This window comes from Chamaea fasciata, unplaced genomic scaffold (assembly GCF_029207755.1).
Source record: "Chamaea fasciata isolate MVZ Bird 193981 ecotype frontalis unplaced genomic scaffold, bChaFas1.0.hap1 SCAF_41, whole genome shotgun sequence".
In the NCBI taxonomy this organism is placed as follows: domain Eukaryota; kingdom Metazoa; phylum Chordata; class Aves; order Passeriformes; family Sylviidae; genus Chamaea; species Chamaea fasciata.
This window is the reverse complement of record NW_027094126.1, coordinates 1246944-1267039: the sequence shown is the minus strand read 5'-3', so window position 1 is coordinate 1267039 and position 20096 is coordinate 1246944. Positions and strand designations below refer to the sequence as shown.

The window sequence follows — 20096 nt, the reverse complement described above, 5'->3', positions numbered from 1 at the left end:
AAAGGTCAATCCAGTGTATATTATTGTGGATTGACCGCACTGCTCTGGACAACACAGGGGGTGCATCCAGGACCTTTTTTGAGGGACTGGGATTTTTTGGGGGGGTCCTGAGCTGATGGTGCTGCCTGGAACCTGCAGCAATTCCCTGGGGAATTTACAGCTGGAATTGGGGCTGGCTGTGACTCTGGGATAAGAACAGCAACGGGAATTTGCCCTGAGGAAGAGGCTGGGCCCTAAGGAGGGAGGGATGGTGGAGGGGCCAGGATGGGTGTCCCAAAGCCATGGATCATCCCAGGCAGAGCTCAGCTCCCGTTAATGGAGGGCAGGAATTCTGCTGGACGGAACCTTTCCCTGGTGCCCTCGGGAACTGCTCAGTGGGAATTGAGGCTGGGAGCAGTGGGACAGCGGAATGCTGGCTTGGGTCTGTCCCTCCCGTGTCCCAGAACGGGGACCTGAGTCCAGGAATGTGGCCAAAATCCCAAGTCTCAAACCAACCCTGTAATCCCCTGCTGTGGCCTCAGGGATCTCTCCCAATCCCGTGGGTGGTGAAGGCTCAGAAACAGCACAAAGATCCCCAAAATCCAATGGCAGGTAGGAAAAGCAGCAGGAAAGTCTCAGCGGAGCCCCAGCCCTCCCTGAGTTCCCCCAGTTCCTCCGGATCCCCCAGTTTGGGTGTCCCAGGCTCCCATTCCGGCCTCATCCTGGACAACACGAGCCCTGTTCCTGCTCCCATCCCGGGAATGGGGCTGCTCTGAGCACAGCTCCCTGTTCCTCTGCCTGGGAAAGGCTTTTTCCAAGGGCTCTTCCCAAGGGCTCTGCAGGCGCCTGGCTCCAGAGGCAGCCCTGCACTAACCCTGCCCAACTGGGAGCAACTGGGAACTGCTCAGAGCCCCCTCTTCCCCATCCTGCCAAGCTGGGAAACTGGATTTAACTTTTTCCCCTGGTCTGGAATGTCCTTCCCATCCTGTGTCTCCCATCCCCTTGCCTGGACCTGGAGAGCTGCTCCCAAATTCGGGTCCTCCAGCACCTTGGGGGCCCTGGGCTGCTTTGCATCCACCAGGGAAGACCCCCAGGGGAACAGGGAGCATCAGTGATCCAAAGGGACACCTCTGGAATGAGGGGTTGCAGGGAAATTCGGTGCCCAGGTGTGCAGGAATTCCCCTTTGGAGAGGGGCAGGGGGAGGTTGGGAAGGGGAAGCTGAGCAGTGCTGAATGTGTTCCCCTCATTCCCAAAACTGGTCCCCAAGGCCTTGGATCGTGCACTGTGTGTGCCCCTCTGGCCTCGTGCCCTTCATCCCGGGGATGTGCCCAAGCCAATCCCTGGGAAGCAATTCCAGCATGGCCTGGCTGCCAGAACTCAGCCAGAGCCCCCAGGTGAGTCCTGCTGGGAAGGAGCTGCTGCTCCAGGTGCAGGTGTGATGGGAGGCTGGGAGAAAACCAAGAACAGGATGGATTTTGAGTGATAGAACTTTATTGTAACAGCCAAACCCCGCAAGCCAGAGCTGTGCTTCCTATCCTATGGGAACGTGGGAATGGGGACCCGGAATCTGGGAGTTTGGGGGGGCGGAGTGGCAGTGGCTGGAGCCAGGAAGGAAAATACTGCAGGATTCTGGGTGAGTTTGGGAAGCAACCACATGGATGACTGTTCCAGGGCCACAGCATCTCCCACCTGCAGCCACGTGGCACTTCCAGGGCTGGCTCCGGGAGCTCTGGAGCATCGGGATTGGGATTAGCCAGCGGAGGCAGCCGGGTCAGGTACAAGCTGAGGTCAATAAATACAAAGGCAAGGGAGTTTTCCAGCTTTAGGCTGAAAGAGGGAAGATTTGGATTCAATTTTAGGAAGGAAATTCTTCCCTGTGAGGGTGGTGAGGCCCTGGAACGGATTTCCCAGAGCAGCTGTGGCTGCCCCTGGATCCCTGGCAGTGCCCAAGGCCAGGCTGGACGGGGCTTGGAGCAGCCTGGGACAGTGGGAGGTGTCCCTGCCCATGGCTGGGGTGGGAATGGGATGAGCTTTGAGGTCCCTTCCCACCCAAACTGGGCTGTTCCCAGTGCAGTTAAATAGGAACCAATGCCCCAGTTTTAGCAGCTGAAACTGCTGTGTGGAGCCTGGAGAGAGGGAGGGATTATGGAAATCAGGAGTTCCTGAGGCATTTTAGCTTTGGTGAAGGAATGAGGGGCAGAGAAATGCCCTGAGGTGGCCAAGGGTTCCCCAGGGTGCCACCAGATCTGTCAGTCCAGGTGACAAATCCTGGGGTTGTTTTCCTCTCTCTCCCCCAGTGTGGAAACCTGGATGGTGCTTTCCTTGGAAGCCCATCAGGGATCACCCTCGGAGCAGGGAAAGGGTTTGGCAGCACCAGTAAAGGGACCAATGGCAGCTGCTAAAACTGGGGTGGGGACGCTTTCCTCCTGCCGGGCACATTCCAAGGGGCGACTGCAAATCCCCTGGGAAGGGAGCCCTGGAGAGGAAGGCGAAGGGAATGGGAGAGTCCCTAAAGTCCTGGGCTGGTTCCTGCTGTGACTGGGAATGGAGCTGTGAACTGGGAGGGTGGAAAGACGAGAGACAGCCTGGACACGATCCTCATCCTTCATTCCTTCGATGTGGGCTGGAGTTCAGGAGGAAGAGCTTCCCAGGTGCCTTGTGTGTGTGTCCATCCTGTTCTCCTAGGAACATTCCCCAGGGGCCTCGGAGCTGAGCTTGGGCCGGGTCCCGGTGTCCGGAGTCCCCTGAGCTCTCCCGGGGCTCCTGGTGCCGCCTCCGCTCGGCTCCGTGTCCCCCGAGCCGCTGGCAAACAGCCGGGAATTCCGCAGGGTGCTGGCAGAAACTGGGAGAAGGGACAAGGTTAAAACCCTTCCATCCATTCCCCCATTTCCTGGATCCGAGGGATCAAAGCACTTACGGAGCTTTGGCCGGGAGTGGACAGCGCTGATGACGGTGGGAATGGGCTGCTCCATGCTGGGAAGGGAAGGACACAGCGTGAGGACACGGCTTCAGCTCTCCCAGAGGGGTGGAAAGGGCTGGGATTTGGCCTGGGGGAGTTGGGATAGTGGTAGGACCAAGGGTGTGCTTGGATCAGGAAGAGCTTCAAAAGCCCCTGGGCAAAGCACCTGGAGAAGGTCTGGAACCTCAGCCCGGGGAGTCTGAGGAAGGCTTGGGAGCGAGAAATGAGCTTGAACTGCTGGGAACCACCAGGATTGGTTCCTTCTTTGACCAAACCTTCAGAACCCGACTCAGAACTTGGGATTTGGGCAAGCTGGGCTTTGAGGGCGTCCCTGCCCACGACAGGGGATCGGACTGTGTGGACCATCCCAAAGCATTCCCTGACTCCATGATGTTTCCACCCCCCCAGATGTCCTGGTGCATCCCTTCCCCACCTGAGGCGGAGGAATCCTGGCTCACCTGTTCTCCTCCCCTTCCATGAGCTTCCTGTAGGTGAGGATCTCCACATCCAGGGCCAGTTTGATGTTCATGAGCTCCTGGTACTCCCGGACCAGGTGAGCCATGTGCTCGCGGCTGCGCTGCAGGGCCTCCTCCAGCCCGGCCACCTTGGCCTTGGCATCCCTGAGGGTGCCCTCCCCCTGCTCGCCAGCCTCACGGATGTGCTCCTCCAGGTACAGGCACTGGAGGGTGGGAAAGGGAGCTCAGAGGGCTTGCGGGAGGGAATGCCACAGCTGTCCTGTTATCCCAGCCCAGGACACACCTGTGTGGTTGTTCCCCCAGGACACACCTGTCCCATTATCCCACCCCAGGACACACCTGTGTGGTTGTCCCGCCCCCAGCAGACATCTGTCCCATTACCCTACCCCAGGATACACCTGTCTGGTTGTTCCCCCCTAGGAAACACCTGTCCCGTTATCCCACCCCAGGACACACCTGTGTGGTTGTTCCCCCCAGGACACACCTGTGTGCTTGTTCCCCCCCAGGACACACCTGGCTCTTCTGGGACACGATGCAGGAGCGGAGTTTCTGGATGCGGATGTTCAGGTCGGCGATTTCCCGCCGCCCGTCCAGGAGGTGCCCCCCGAAGGCTCCGGGCTGGGAGCTGCTGTCGGTGAGCTGTGGAGAGAGGCAGGGGTGTCCTGGGATCACCAGGATTACTTGGGGGAAGGTCTGGGGCTCGTTCCTGCCCTCTCTGGCCATGGCTGTGCCAGGCTCATCTGGCTCCTGGAATCAGTCAGATTCCTGCTCTTTGGAGAGCTGGAAGGACATTTCCCTCTCCACTGGGAGATGTCCTGGGTTCCTCCAGTGTGGAAAGCCCAGGGTACCAAAACTCTGGATTTACTGTCCGGAGTTGATCCGGGATAGCGCCTTGTCCCTCCATTCCCAGGGTCGGCCCATCCCTCCCATCCTGCTGATCAGGCCATTCCCAGGCCCCAATTCCTCCTGTCCCTTCCCTGCCTCTCCCAGCACGGAGCAGGGATCTGGTACCTTCCTCCGGGTGAGGGCCTCGGCCTCTTCCCAGCTCCGCAGGGCCAGAGCCTCGTACTGGGCCCTGACGTCCTCCACGATCCTGCCCAGGTCCGGCCGGGAGCAGCTGTCGATTCCCAGCACCACGGAAATGTCCTTGATTTCCGTCAGCAGCTCCTCCAGCTCCTGCAGGGCCAAGGGACAGCAGGAGAGAGAACATGGAGATGGAAACTCATGGAATGGTTTGGGTGGGAGGGAACCTCAAAGCTCACCCCATCCCACCCCTGCCATGGACAGGGACATCTCCCACTGTCCCAGGCTGCTCCAAGCCCCTTCCAGCCTGGCCTTGGGCACTTCCAGGGATCCAGGAGCAGCCACAGCTGCTCTGGGAAATCCATTCCAGGACCTCACCACCCTCACAAGGAAGAACTTCTTCCCAGGATCTGGTCATAGCCAGGATTCCCAGTGGTCAGAGAGAACTAGACCCTCCAGGTGGGCTGTGCTTGGCAGAACAGCTTCCATGTGGAAATGGGGACAATTCCCAAGTTTTCACTCTCTGGAGTTGGGGATCTGGTATTACTTGATCCATAAAATCCAGACTCAGGTTAAGTTGGGCTTTGGGATCTTTGGATACAATCTGGTAAAAATCTGACAAAACGGTGCCTTTGGACTTCTCCAGGAGCAGGGAGAATCCTGGGATCCTTAAGGTTGGAAAAGACCTGTATGATCACCAGGTTCCAACTGTTCCTCAGCGCTGCCAAGGCCACCCCTGACCGTGTCCCCAGGTGCCACATCCACACATTCCATGGGCACTTCCAGGGACGAGTACTCCACGCCTTCCCTGGGCAGCTATGCCAGGGCTGGACAACCTTTCCAGGAAGGAGTTTTCCCTAATATCCAACCTAAACCTCCCCTGGCATTCCCTCTGGTCCAGTTGGTTGTTCCCCAGGAGCAGAGCTGGAGCTGATGATCATGGCCCAAAATCCATCGATATCCAGGATGGATGTGAGAATGTTGGGAAAACAAATGCAGTGTGGATCATCCCACAGCCTGGGGAGGCTGGGAAATGCCCTCTCCAAGCTCTGCTGTGGGACCCAGTGAGGCTGTGGCTGCTCTTTGGGATGCCAGAGCCAGACTGACGGCTCCTCAGGGATCCAGGAGCCTTCCCTGGACACATCCATGGCTGACAGAGCTGCTCTCCTCCTCTATCCTGGGAATGTCAGCATGGGGGAGGCAGGAGCAGCCCCGGGATCACCCACTGGGATATTTGCTCTGGATAAGTCACAGCTGGAGAAAACAGAGCCCAGAGTGGAGAATTCTCCTCCCTGAGCCTGGAAGGGCCCCTGGATCCAGGTCTGTCTCCAGGATTCTTCAGGAGCAGCTGCTCCCTTATCTCAGGGGCAGCTCCTGCTTTGCACCAGGAATTCCTTCTCCTCCTCCCTTTCCACTGTTCTTCCCTTTGTGCTCAGGTCCCTTTGGAGCAGGAATTGTGTTCCTTGACTCCCTTCCCTGCCTCACAAGGGGCTGTGGCTCAGGGATAACACAGAAATACCCCTCCAAAGCAGGATGTTTGGGAGATTTTATCCCACTGGCGTTTAATCCATGAGTTTCCTTGTTAATCTCGAGGCAGGTGATAAAATCTGTGTTTATTTGGAACATTGGACCATTTGGTGAATAAAAACCCCAAACTGGTCATTTATTGCTGAGAAATGAGGGCGGGATTTTCTCCTGATCCATCCCAACAAGCAAAGTTTTCCTCATTTTCCCTCCCTGTGGGAATAGGCGTGTGCCTGATGTCGTGAATCCACAGAGAAGATGAGACAGGGGAGGTTGGGGATGAGATTTTTACATGAATCGGGGGTTAAAAAATGCATCTTTTTGTGGGACCCATGGGAAATCAGCTGGAGATCCTGAAGCAGGGCTTGATTTCCAAAAAAACTGGGCTAAAACTGCCTAGCATGAGGAATAATCTCCTTTTAGAGCCCATCAGGCTCCCTGGGCAGTTGTGCTGGGAGGCAGCTCCGGCCTCCTCCGTGCCTCAGTTTCCCACAAGGAATGTTCAAATTCCTCCATCAGGCATTGTAATTGTTTGGATCGCTGGAATTTAGATAAATCCGGAGTGTTCCCACACTGCTGATCCTGCCAGGTGACATTTTCCAGGCCCTGAGTCAGAGTTCTGATGGAGGCCCTTTCCCCATGGCTGGAACCATTCCTGACTGGAGACCCCTCATTTTCCTGGACTATGTTTCAGAGCATCCAGGTTCTCCAGGTGTCCTGGTTTTGGGGTTCTTCCTGGAGTCTGAACATCAGGCTCACCTGGGCCGAGCTCTGGGGCAAACCCCATCCCACGGGGCAGGAGCTGAGCCCCAATAGCCCATTTGGGATGAGGCTGGAATTCTTGGCTGTTTTGGGGGGACCCCAGGCCCCTGCAGAGGCTCTGGGGCAGAAGGAATGTCCTGGCCTGATGCCAGCATTGTTTTTAGGGGAAGGATCAACTTCTCAGGCCCTGCTAAAGCCATGGAATGGCTCTGACACCCTGGCCAAGCTCCCATGTGGGTGGAAATCCAGGATATGTTCCCAACATGCCGTGTTCCCACAACGTCCCAGCCCTCCCCAGGTGTGTTCCCACCTGCTCGTAGATGGTTTTCTTCAGCTCCAGCAGCTCCTGGAGCCCTTTGAGCTTCACCTCCAGCTCCGTGCGGTGCAAGGTGCTCACATCCAAATCCTGCACGGATGGAAAGGGATTCCTCAGTGCACAGTGGGATTTATGGCAAGTCATTCCCATTGCTCCCCCTCCCCAGGGAGTGCCCTGCTTGCTCCATCCCTGGGAATGTTCCAGGACACGTTGAACAGGGCTTGGAGCACCCTGGACAGGGAAGGTGTCGGTGCCCACGGAGGGGTGGAACGGGATGAGCTCCTTCCCACCCAACCCGTTCCCGTATTTATCAGCAGGGATGTTTTTGGGACTGCTCTCCAGGTGGGGAGGCTCCTTTGAGGACCTTTTCCCTTTGTTCTGTGGGATTTGTTGGTGGGAGGATCCGCTGGGCCGGGCAGGGCTGGGCCATCCCCTCCCAGCTTTTGTTCCCCACAAAAGGCTCCACTTATTGAAAAGTCGGGAGCCATCCATGGAAGTATCCAGGAATGCCTTTCCTGGCTGGGGAGTGTGCCAGGGAAAATACGGAATTAGCCAGGATGGATATTTGTGAGGAACATTCCCTCTCTCCCGACACCCTCATCCTGCCCCCAAATTGGGGTTTTTGATATAAAATCCCAGTTCCAGCTGGTTCCCACTGGCTCCTGCTGGAGTGGGAGCTTTGCCCGGGGTTTGCCCAGGGCGTGGCCCCTCCGCAGGCAACAAAGAAAATCCTTTATCAATCCAAGCCTTTCCCAGCCCTAATGGCACCTGGAGGGAACACAGGGATGAGGGGGCAGCCTGGGAAGGGTTTGGACTCCTCAGGCCAGGAAAATCCCAGGATGCAGGGATGGGGATAGTCCAACCAGGAAATCAATCCCAGGGCGCAGGGATGGGACAGTCTGGCCAGGAAATCCCAGGATGCAGGGCTGGGGATAGTCTGGCCATGAAATCAATCCCAGGGCACAGAGATGGGGATGCTCAGTGCCCAGGTGCTGCCAGGGGATTTTCAGGAGCTACTCCAGACTCACCCTCCCGTGGAACTGGGACTCATCCCCTCCCTGTCCTTCTCCAGACCCTGTCCTATTCCAAACCAGCTAAGCCTGCATCGCCTCCAGGCCCTTCCCTGACTGTGCAGGGCTGGGTAGAGCCAATCCAGTTGGAAACCTCCCATTCCTGCTGACCTTTTTGAGCTCCATGAAGGTGAATTCCATCCCGCTGCAGAGGCGAATTTCATCCTCGTACCTGCAGAGTGCCCAAAGCACGGCATCAACCACAGGGAAACTCAGGGACACCCAGGGTTGTCCTGAGACCCCCAAAACACCCAAACTTTCTGCTTTTCCTGCAACGTCCCCCCTCCTTGAGGCATTGTGGGCAGGAGTGAGGAGAAGCTGCCACATTCCAGCTGCCCTGAAACACCAGGAGCACTTTTGGGATGAAGAATCCCAGAGCAGAGAGGAGGGAGCCTTAACTGGGATTTCATTTGGGGGCTGGGCAGCCTCAGGTTCCTCAGAAAAGGACGGGGGGTGGGGATTAAGGTGCCCAAGCTCCTCAATTTTCACCCCAAGCCTTCTCCATTCTGCTCATGTTTCCTTGGAGTTTCACTTCCAGGAAGGAAGAAAACATTGGCTCGTGGAAATTCCGAGAATTCTGGACTGGTGTCATAACTGAGCCCAGGCGATTTGTGAAGGCACACAGGCAAAGGAATTCATGGAAAACTGCCCACGGAGTGGAAGGGAACCAAGCCAGGATGGGGCAGAGTCCTAAGTGTCCCTTTGAGGAACAAGCCCCGCAGGTGTTCAAATCCAGGTGGGACAGGGCAGGGCCAGGGAGCAAAGCCTCAGTCCATGGATATGAGTGGGAATTAGGGAATACTCCAACCCTTGCAGGCTCCTGGGACGGGGGTGTGGTGATCCCAAATCCCAGGGACATAACCAGGACAGCCACAGGGTCCATTTCGGACCCAGCAGTGCTTGGTCAGAGCAGAACAATGGGATGGTTGGGAGTGTTGGGAGTGACGGATCGAAGCAGGCTGAGCTCACAGGGAGGTCATGGCACCCCTGCTCTTCCATGATCCCTCAGGCTCCTCTTAGCCTAAGGGCCACACGACATTCCATGGAATCAGGGAATCATTAAGGTTGGAAAAGCCCTTGGAAAGCATCCAGTCCAGCTGTTCTCCCTGCACTGCCAGGGCCACTCCTGACCATGTCCCCAAGTGCAACATCCACATGGCTCAGGTGACTCCACCCCTGCCCTGAGCAGTTGTGCTCAGGACACCATTCCAGTGAGGAATTTTTCCCAATATCCAACTAAACCTCCCCTGGCAGACCTTGAGGCCATTTCCCTTGTCCTGCTATTCCCTGGGAACAGAGCCTGACCCCCCCCCTCCCCCCCAGCTGTCACCTCCTGTCAGGGAGTTGTGCCGAGCCAGAAGGTCCCTCCTGAGCCTCCCCAGGATTCTCCAGACCCTCCCCTAGAGCTCCAGCCCTTTCCCTGCTCCATTCCCAGCTCTGGACACGCTCCAGGCCCTCAGGGTCTTCCTTGGTGGAAGGGGCCCCAAAGTGACTCCCATTTCCAGGCTGTGAACTCAGACACTCGGTGCTGCTTGGACACGTCACCAAATGGACCTGGGGGAGGCTGAGACCTTTGGGAATGAGCTGAAGTGGGATCTCCCCACAGACCGAGGGGAGGAACATCAGGAATGCAGCCGTGTGCTGCTGTTTGGGGTCTGGTGCATCAGTCAGAAAGTTCTTGGGAGCCTGCCCTGCTGTGTACAGTGTGGAAATGGGGAGCTGTGCCTGGGGAGGGGAGCAGGTGTTGGGAAAGGGGAGAAGCTGTGCTCAGGAGCAGACCTGGAATTTCCAAAGCAGCTCCCTGGGGCTGCGGCTCCCTCACCGAGGGGACCCTGCGGGCAGGGGGCGTGTGACAGTCACAGCTTTGGGCGCTCCTGGGGTTCCTCCTGAGTCCCCTCGGTGCTGAACTTGCCCTCTCTCCTTCCCTGCTTTTCCAAGGCTGGGCAGCAGCAGCTGATGGGATTTACCTGTCTGGTCTGTGCTCCTCACCTGGAATGTCAGCCTGGCTGGAATACTGTCAGTCCTGCTGGAATACTGTCAGCCCTGCTGGAATACTGTCAGTCCTGCTGGAATACTGTCAGTCCTGCTGGAATACTGACAGCCCCGCTGGAATACTGACAGCCCCGCTGGGATACTGTCAGCCCCGCTGGAATACTGTCAGTCCTGCTGGAATACTGTCAGTCCTGCTGGAATACTGACAGCCCCGCTGGAATACTGTCAGTCCTGCTGGAATACTGTCAGCCCCGCTGGAATACTGACAGCCCTGCTGGAATACTGACAGCCCCGCTGGAATACTGACAGCCCCGCTGGAATACCGTCAGTCCTGCTGCACTGGGACCAAGCTTAGTGCCTGTTTGCAGTCCCCCTTCCTCCTCCTCACAGCTCAGCCCAATCCCTGTATGTCCCAGTGTATCCCAGTGTGTCCCAGTGTATCCCAGTCTGTCCCCACGCCCCTGGGCGCTGGCAGAGCCTTGCTCCCCGCAGAGCGGAGCCGGCCCAGCCGGCCCAACACGCTCCTGCCACGCTCCCAGGACCGTGACTCACCTGGGGCTGGAGCATTCCACGGGCACATCCCAGCGTTTATCTCCTGGGAGATAATCCCAGGGCACTGCAGGAGGGCAAATCCAGCCCTTTCTGCATTTAGCGCACTCGAGACAGCGTCTGCTCGCCCCAGGCTCCTTTGGATGGGGCAAAATCCAGGGAACCAAATCTCAGGCAGGCTTAGTTCCCTCCTGGATGTGCTTGTCCTCCATCCATCCATCCATCCATCCATCCATCCATCCATCCATCCATCCATCCATCCCTTTGGAATCACTGGTCCATGGCAGCATCATTTGAGGAGAAGGTGGGAGTGCCCCAGTGAGTCCCATCCAGGTGGGTTTGGGAAGCACTCCCTGGCTCAGGATGGATTTAGGGCCTTATGGGGGCACTCCCCCAGGCACATTTCCCATCCTGGAGGACTTGGGGTGTTCTCATGGCGTGTTCCATCCAGAATGCCACAGCCTGGCTGAGGGCATCACGCCCGTGGGAAATCCAACTGGTTCTTTGTTTTCCCTGCCCCAGGATTCCCTGGGGAAAAGAAACCTCCCGGATTCGCCTGGTTTGTAGAGATTTGCCCCAGAAATGCCCCTGGGCTGGGCAAGGGCTGGACGGGACCTGGGAATTCTCTCCCTGTGAATCACTTTGGAGGGGTGAAGCACCCCAGCTGTGCCTTATCTCATTGTCCAAGTCACTAGAAAAGGACAGGAAATCCACTGGGGAGAACCCTCGGGCAGCCCGTTCCTGGGAGCACCATCATCCCTCAGAAATCAGGCTGGAAAAGCCCAGAGTGCCGGGAGCTGGGAATTCCTGCAGCAATTTCTGAGTGCAGATCTGAGCACAGACTGTGGCTGCCCCATCCCTGGAAGTGTCCAAGGCCAGGCTGGACGAGGCTTGGGACACCCTGGGATAGTGGAAGGTGCCCCTGCCCATGGCAGGGCCCTTTCCCACCCAAGCCAGTCTGGGATTCTGCTTCCTCAGGGGAGTGCAGGGGGAGCAGGTGCTCCAGACAGCGACAGCAGGTCCTAATCTCTGCATCATCCAAATAAAGAGCAGGCAGGCACCTCCCATGAGGAATTTAGGACTTTTTAGGCACCCAGGTGTCACCTGAAGGACTCCAGGGAGGATGATTTCAGTGTAAGGTGAAGAATCAAACTCCTGGTTCTTATTCCTGTCAAATTCCTCACAACATTCCCTGTCCTTGGCACTGCTGAGGCCCCTGAACTCCTGGGGTTTGGGTACCTCACAACAAGAAAGACCCTGAGGGGCTGGAGCCGGTCCAGGGATGGGAATGGAGCTGGGGAAGGGGCTGGAGCACCAGGGAAGGGTCTGGAGAACTCTTGAGAGACCTGAGAGAGCTGAGCCTGGAGAAGGGGAGGCTCTGGAGGGACCTTCTGGCTCTGCACAACTCCTGGACAGGAGGGGGCAGCCAGGTGGGATTCAGGATCCACTCACAGGGAACAAGGCCTCAAGTTCCACCAGAGGAGGTTTAAGTTGGATATTTGGAAAAATTTCCATGGAAAGACGTCTTGGGTTTTGTAAACCAAGACAGAAGGGTTGTCCAGCCCTGGCACAGGCTGCCCAGGGTGTCCCCACCCCTGGAAGTGTCCAAAACTGTGTCAATGTGACACCTGGGGACTTGGGGTCAGTAGTGACCACAGTGGTGGGTTGATGGGCGGACCTGATGATCTCCAAGGGCTTTTCCAAGTGATTCCACGATTCTGACCTGCTCTGAGCTGATTAAGGCATCTCACTGCTGTGTCTCTGTTAGAAGGAGCTGCCAGCCCTTCCCCAATTTGCAGCCACCTCGAGCAGGGCTTAAGGAGCTGGAGAATCCTTGGGCTGAACTCCCTGGAGAAGGCCCGGGTCGTTCGTGCCTCACCTCAGGAGTGGGTTTGGATCCCAGCAAGGATTTCTGCCTCACGAGCCCCTTGGCAGCACTTTGGGTTGAACATCTCTGCACAGCCCAAATCCCCACGGGAGCCTCCAGAGCCTGGGGAAGGTGCTGGGTGCCATCGGGGGGGGGAAAGGAGCTCATTTGGGATTCTCGTGTGGGATGCAAATGAGCCCCATAATGAGGGAGGCATTGTCTGCTCCTGACCCGGGCATGGCCCAGCTTCTCTCTTTTATCTGCACATCTCCAGAGATATCGGAGCTCCCCGGAGATAAGAGGAGCTCCCCAGAGATAAGAGGCAGCTGCACCTCCCCCGACCTTTGCCTGCCTCCCTGTTTTTGGTCAGGACCATTTAGGGCACAATTCTGACCTTTTGGTCAAAGCAGAGTTTGTCAGAAATGCTTTGGGTGAAGAGGGAAAGGAAGAAATCCCACAGTCATGGAATAGAATATTCCTTCTTTACAAAGGAATTCCTCCCTGTGAGGGTGGTGAGGCTCTGGAATGGATTTCCCTGTGGCTGCCCCATCCCTGGAAGTGTCCAAGGTTGGACAGGGCTTTGAGTGGAAGGTGTCACCATGGCAAGGGTGGCACTGGATGATCCTAAAGGCCCCTCCTAACTCATTCTGTGATGATGAATATCCTGAGTTGGAAGACACCCACAGGGATCATCAAATCCAACTCCTCACCCTGCCCAGAACACCCCAAAATTCCCACCACGTAGCCAGGATTGTTGTTTTTTGTACTGAGCAGCCTGGTCCAGAAATCACTTTGGGGACAAAGTTCTGGTTTGTGGTAATTGTGTGAAGAATAAACATTCCCTGTTTTCAGGGCTGCCACTCCAGCAATGCCACTCCCTGAGTTGTTCTCCAGCAGAAGCTCCTCTCAGACCCTGCTCTCCTTGGAATTTCATCGCTATGGCTTTCCTTTCAAATCTCGTTAAGCAGGAAGAGGTTGTGATCCTAAATTCTCAAATCTGTACTTCTGTGCACACCAAACCAGGAATATTTTCCTGGGAATCTCAGGCTGGCTGAGTTAAATCAATCCCACACTGTTCCCTGTGCCCCAGCTGAATCCCCTGGATACGGACAGGGATGGATATGGACTGAGACACCTACTTGCTCCGGAAGGTGTCCATGGTGCTCAGGACCTTCGCCAGCTCCGACTCCAGGTTCTCCTGCTCGAAGCTGAGTGCCTTCATCTCCTGGTTCATTTTGCTCATGTACTGCTCGTAGATGGCCTTGATGTCAGACTCGGAGTGGGAATTATCCTGGTCCTTCAGGAAGTTCCACCTGGTTGTCAGGACCTTGTTCTGCTGCTCCAAGCTCTGGACCTATGGGAGGGGTTTCAGAGGTGTCAATGACACTGAGAGCCACAACCAAAGCATGGCAGGGCAGCAGATGGTGGAGACCTTCAGGGGAGCTGCTGGAATCAGCAGCTTTCCAGAGAAGAATGAGAAATCCCTTCAAAATTAGGCCTGAGGATGGAGGGTTATGGACTCATGGAATGGTTTGGGTTGGAAGGGACCTTAAAGATGACCCAGGTCCACCCCCTGGCATGGGCAGGGACACCTCCCTCTTTTAGGGGACTTTTAAGGGTTTTACACATTACCCACTAATTATTCATACGGATTTTCCATAATTTCTCACTAGAACACAGTGACATCAAAATAAACACAGTGACATTGGAATAAAAGAGTCACTGACAGTAGGAACGGTCAGTTCTGTCCCTGTTGCCAGTGACCATGGACTCCTGGAGACACCTCGGGATCACCACATCCAGATGTTGAGTCCAACACGGTGAAGCCCAGGCTGAGATCCACCCCAGGTCAGGCAGGGATGTCCCAGGTCAGCAAAGGGCAGATTTCCTACTCCAGAGAACACAAAGAGAGGGAACCTGCTGGATTGTGAGTACAGCACGGAGAGGCTCAGGGAATGAATCAGGTTTATTGCAGAGCAGCTCAGACAAAGCTCTGGAGAACATCCCAGGTAATTACAGACTCCAGGTGAGCTCCCTGTGCTGGCTCTGAGAGGACAACGCTGCCCTTCCACCGCCTGTCTTTGAGGAACCTGCTCCTCTTTCCCAATATTCCCAATCTCGCCAGTAAACGCTCTGAGTTTAACAGTTCTCATCTTCAAAGCTCTTGGCTAACTCCAATTAATTGGCTAATTGCTACCTCTGGGAGCAACCCCAGTCACGTTTTGGCTCGAGATGCCGGAGTTGCCTCCAAGTTTCCTGTGTTGAATCCCGGGATGACTCAGGGCCGATGCTGTGCCGGGCACTGGGAGCACTGAGGGCAGGAGCCATCAGACCTCCAGCCTTGGCCTGGGGTCCAAAGGAGAGGCAGAATTCCAGCTGCCAACCCAGATGTGGTATCATCTTTCTCCAAATCCTTCTTGTCTGACCAGAGAGAGCAGCCAAGCAAAGCAAAACCATTGCAGTGCTTGGGAGTTTCCAGCAGAAGGGATGGGAGTGTTGGGATGTTCCAGGTCTCACTCTTGGAGGCCTCATCCTTCCCTCCTGGGACAGGAATGGATTGTGCTCGCTGAAAGATCTCTGACCTTTAATTAATTCCTGACCTCCTTCCTAACCCTCAGCTGCTCCTTTTTATCTCTCACATTCCTGTTCACAAACCATCACTAGGCTGAACTGGTTCCATCTTGGCTTCCAACATCTGCTTGGAACTGGATGACCTTTAAGGTCCCACCTGACCCAGACCATTCCATGATTCCGTGACTCTTGCAATGTCCCCCTCAGTGGAAATCCTCCCTTGCAGAGCCTTGTAGCAGGAGCTTTGCAGAGGGATCACCCAGATTTGCCCTCATTCCCTGGAATTTCATGCCTGAACACAGAAGTGGCCAAAGTTTGGTCCTCACAGGCCTTCCCCTGTGGGCTGCTTGGGATAAAGGCAGGACCTCAAACAGGGGCTCCAGGGCTTGGCTTTTCCCTTTCTTCTTTTCCATCTGTCTGGAAAATAAATGCCAGCAGATCTGGAACAGCTGGAGAACCACCAGCACCAAACTCCTGTAGCTGTGTGGTCAATTATCCCTGGAATCACCTGCTGGGGATCGAGAACATCTGAATCCCTGATTACAAAGCCAAGTTCTCTTTGACAGCAAAGTGTCATTCCCTTCCACTGGAATGAGGGCCTGGGGCAGGTGCCTGAAGTTGCCACTTGATGCAGCTCTTGAAGCCTTCACAGGAGCTCAGGAGCTGCAGTCAGAGACCTCAGCCCAGGGGGTGTCCCTGTCCCCTGAGCCCCCGGCCCAGGGCCTGTCCCAGGATCCACATGGATCAGGAAGTCGCTGGGTTGGGTTTGTTGGGGAAACCTGGAACTCTCAGTTCTTCCCTCCCTGGTGTCAGGGAACAGGCCGGGCTCAGGCGTTTTGTCCCTTTCCCCATCTCCCATCCCTGCTCTGAGGGCCCAGCGAACCTTGACCTCTCCACCTGGACAGTCCAAATTCCAGCCTCCACCACGTGGGTGTTTCCCACACCAGGTGTCCTCCAAATTCCAATTCTCCAATGCCATGATCTTGGAAAGGCTCACAGGCCCACCCGTGAGAGCCAGGCCCTGTTGGCACTGTCAGTGTGACTGGTCACTACTGTCCCCCTTGGAGAGATCCACTGGAGATGTTCCCACGGCCTTCTCCATCCCGGTGTGAATTCAGCTCCCCGGAGAGTTAAAATGAATCAATGCCGGGCCGCTGGAGGTTGGCAGGAGGAGCTGCATGAAGCAATCCCGGAGATTACATCTGTTTACGGAGCAGGGCTCTGCAGGAACCTGCCTGCTCTGGGAGTTGTTTTCCTTGGAGAAACTTCTGCTTCTCCCGGCTCCGCAGAGATGAAAGCAACGCTTTCTTGGCCCCTCTCCTCAGAAGATGGGAGGCTGTGGGTGGGTGGGGGGGGTCCCCCTGGCCCCCTGTGCTGCCCAGGTGGAGGTGGGGATGAGATTCCAGGGATGAGATTCCAGCTCTCCTCGGCAGCTGGAATTGGAGCTGCCGCCATAACCGGCATCACTGCCCGTGGCTGTCTGGCCTCCTGCCCCCGGTGCCAGTGCCGGGGCTGCTCTGGGGGAGCTCCCCGGGGTGACAGGCACAGCCCCTGGGATCCCCAGGGATGCTCCCTAACCCTCGCTAGGCAGAGAGCTTGGAAAGAATAACTAATTGGGTAATTAGGCGGGTGTTCCCAGCCTCGCCGGGGGTGGCTTCAGGCTCCCCGAGAGCCCGGGCAGTGCCTGCGCCCCCTCCCACCGCCGGCCGGGAGCCGTCCCTACCTTCTCGATCAGGGTCACGAACTGGTTGTTGAGCACTTTGATGTCCTCCTTCTCCTGCTGCCGCACGGCCTGGAACTCGGTGTCGATGTCCAGGCGCACGGGGCCCGGGAGCCGCCCGTCCAGGGAGAACGGGGAGAAGGGCGAGCAGCGCAGGCTGCCCCGGGAGCCGTGCCCGTCGCTGCCCGCCGAGCCCGGGCCCTCGCTGGCCCCGCCGTCGGGGCTGCGGCGCTCCGGGGACGGGCTCCCGGCGGCCGTGCCGCGGCTCATCCTCCCCGACGCCTCCCCGGAGCACAGGGAGCCGCTGGAGAAGGCAGAGCAGGGGTTGGTCATGCCCGGGCTGCGGCTCCGGGGAAGGGAAAGGCAGAGGGAGAAAAGGGCTGGAGGTTTGTGGCCGCTGCTGCCTCCGAGAGAGGGAGAGCAGTGCAGCTGGGCTGCTGCAATTCCCGTCTCCTGGGCTCGTGGGCTGGTAATGAATTCCAAACACCTGTTCTGCGATGTTCATTAAACGGAGGAGGGTGGAACCCTTGATGGAAATCCAGATCAACCTGTTGGTTTTTTTTTTTTTTTTTTTTTTTTTTCTTTTCTTTTGCCTCTGTCTGTTCCCTCCTTTCTTCAGGAGCTTGTTTGTGTGAGGAGGACTCAGGCCCTCGCAGCAAAACCAAATTCTCCCAGGTAATTCCGGGCCCTAGCAGCTGCTTCCCTCATCCTTAAAAGGTGAGGAAAGGAACTGAAAGTGCTGGGCTTGGGAAGCTCCAGGCACAGGTCTGCACAGGGACTTGGCACAAGGAGCCAGCATCAGCCCCTGGCTGCTTTCCAGTCCAAATTTGCAGAAAGGAACAGTGATACTTTTTATATATATATATATATTTTTTTTTTAATATAGGAGGGTTTAAAACCATAAGGAGTGTGAATTGACTAAAGAAGGAGTTGGGAAATGCATCCCAAGCTTGGTGTGGCTGGAGCTGCTCCTGCTCCGTCACCATATGGGCACAGCATGGAAGGGTCTGGTGCTCTGGTGTTTTAGAGAGGATAGGTCTGGTTTTAGGGATGTTAGGTCCAGTTTATGGATGATAGGTCTGGTTTCAGGGACGATAAATTGGTTGTTAGAAATGGTAGGTCTGGCTTTAGGGAAGATAGTTCTGGTTTAGGGAGGATAGGCCTGGATTTGAGACCTCTGGAAGTGAGGTCCAAGAGTGCTGAGGTTATTCACTCATCTGCTCTGGCAGCACCAGAGACCCTCAAATCCTCTGGACCCCGAGGTGGATCTCAGGTGCCCAAGTCCATCTTTGACTGCCCCATTCCGATTCCCCTAAAGCCCTAAAAAAGTTGGAGATACCAAAACCCTCTGAATTTCAATGAGTTCTGGTGTCCCACCCTTGAATCACTGTTTGGTACAAACCCACCCTGGATGTGGTTCCCTGCTTTGGCTCCGTTTCTCCTATGAAGCTTGGGAAGGAAGAATTCCCACCTGTGCCTTGTTTTGTGGCACCCTTGGGAAGGGGGATGGTCTCCTCTGGCCATCCCAATTTCCATTTTGTGGGAAAGCTGCTGCCTTGCTGCTCTGGTTCTGCTCCACACGGGAACTTCCCTGCCAAGGGAGGTGAGGGAAGGTGAGGTTGGATCTGTCACGGACGTGCTCTGACAAGAAACGTCTGCTGAGGAGCAGCCGTAGTTTGGGAAGGGGACCTGTTCCTATGGGGCTGACCTTTCCTTCAGGTGGAATCGCAATATATTGCCAGGAACGGGGTGTTTTCCACCTTCCCAAAACGTCCTTTCCAGGGAAAATGCATTTGAGCACCCAGTCACTCACTCAGTGGGTCCTTGGCAGGACTTCTCACGGTAATCCTGATGGTTTATTTTAATGATTAGGCCCAAATTCCTGGCTGGGAGCAGCCATAGCTCGTGGCCCCTGCTCAGTCCGTGACATTATCCCTTCCTCGTGGGCTTCTCCGATGGCTCTGCGGCTGCAGGCACGGATGGGATCCCCACGGGCAGCAGACTGGGGTCACCCTCGGCCTTGGGGCTGCTGGTGGGGCTGAGGGCACTGGGACAGCCCTGGGAAGGCTGGATCCCTCCAAGGGAAGCAGGTGCAGGTGGAATGAGGGCACTTTGGTACAGCAGAGGCTGGGAGCAGTGTCTGCTCTGATCGTGGTGGGATGTTTCATGATCCCAGGTCACCCCACCCATCCCAGCATCAATCCCTGCTCCTTTCTCCTCCAATTCTTTCCCTCATCCTTTTTCTTCCATGAAATGAAGTTTCCAGATGTAGGTCCAGCCCATGGGAACAACAAGCATGGCTCAAAGGGCACCTCACAGTGCACAGACATCCAGGAAACCTCTCCAGGTGATCGGATCCAAATGGATCCTGATGCCTTTGGATTCCCAGTTCCTGCGTAGCATCCTGCCCCATGTCCCACATCCTCCCCATCCCTGGAAGTGTCCAAGGATAGGGCTTGGAGCAACATGAACTAGTGGAAGGGGATGGAATGGGATGAGCTTTGAGGTCCCTTCCCACCCAAACCATTCCATAATTCCATGATTAGATGCTGGAGATGGGCCCAAATCCCTCTGCCACAGAAAGGTGCCAGAAGAATGATGGCTCAGGATGAAAACTGCCTTTAATTCTTGGGAAAATCAGTGTAGAACCCTATTTTTCACTAGGGTCCCTGGAGCCACCCTGCTCTGAGATGGATGAGGCTTTTCCAAGTGCTGTGTCCTTCCAGCAGGATGGGTTTGATTTGCAGGTGACATGGGATGTGTGGGAAGAGGGTTCGGCCTCTCCTGTCAAGGCTGAAGCTCCTGCTGGCCCACCTGGCAGGCAGAGGGCTCGGTGGAGTCCCATGGAGGGTGGACACCCTGGGGAACCCTGGTTTCAGTGCCCGTGGAGCTCCTCCTAGGCATTTTTGGTGTTTGTTGGGAAAGGTCCTGTGGTTCCCTGGAGAAGGGAGGACCTGTCCCCAGCGCAGCACCTGCCCCTCATTCCTGCCCCTGCTGCCCTCCCCGCCTGGGGGAGAGGCCGAGCTGACTCAGGCAGCTCCTGCCCTTCCTGATGTTCTCGGTGCTCCTCCTTGGCCAGGTATTTGGTTCAGTTTGGGATGGGCTGGTCCCCAAAACAGGGCTTTTCATCCTTCCTGGCTGCACAGAAATCCTGCTGGAAAGGGACAGGGCCAAAGGAAGCTGGGGATAAGGCGGAGAAGGGGATGGAGGGTCCAGTCTCATCCAGCCGAGCTGCTGTGTCCTCCCTCTGCCATTCCCTGTGCACTCACAGCCTGGTGTGGTTGGAT

General features: G+C 56.3%; 1 protein-coding gene across 1 annotated transcript; it reads right to left on the bottom strand.

Moving 5' to 3' along the window:
* Positions 1-1235: 1235 nt before the first annotated feature.
* On the bottom strand, positions 1236-17514 carry KRT80 (keratin 80). The gene is made up of 9 exons (XM_066207328.1): positions 16813-17514; positions 13658-13872; positions 8222-8282; positions 7035-7130; positions 4427-4591; positions 3929-4054; positions 3398-3618; positions 2898-2953; positions 1236-2822 (listed from the first exon to the last, which is right to left on the bottom strand). The coding sequence occupies exons 1-9, from the start codon at positions 17140-17142 to the stop codon at positions 2662-2664; spliced, it is 1431 nt and encodes a 476-aa protein (XP_066063425.1). The 5' UTR covers positions 17143-17514; the 3' UTR covers positions 1236-2661.
* Positions 17515-20096: the final 2582 nt, after the last annotated feature.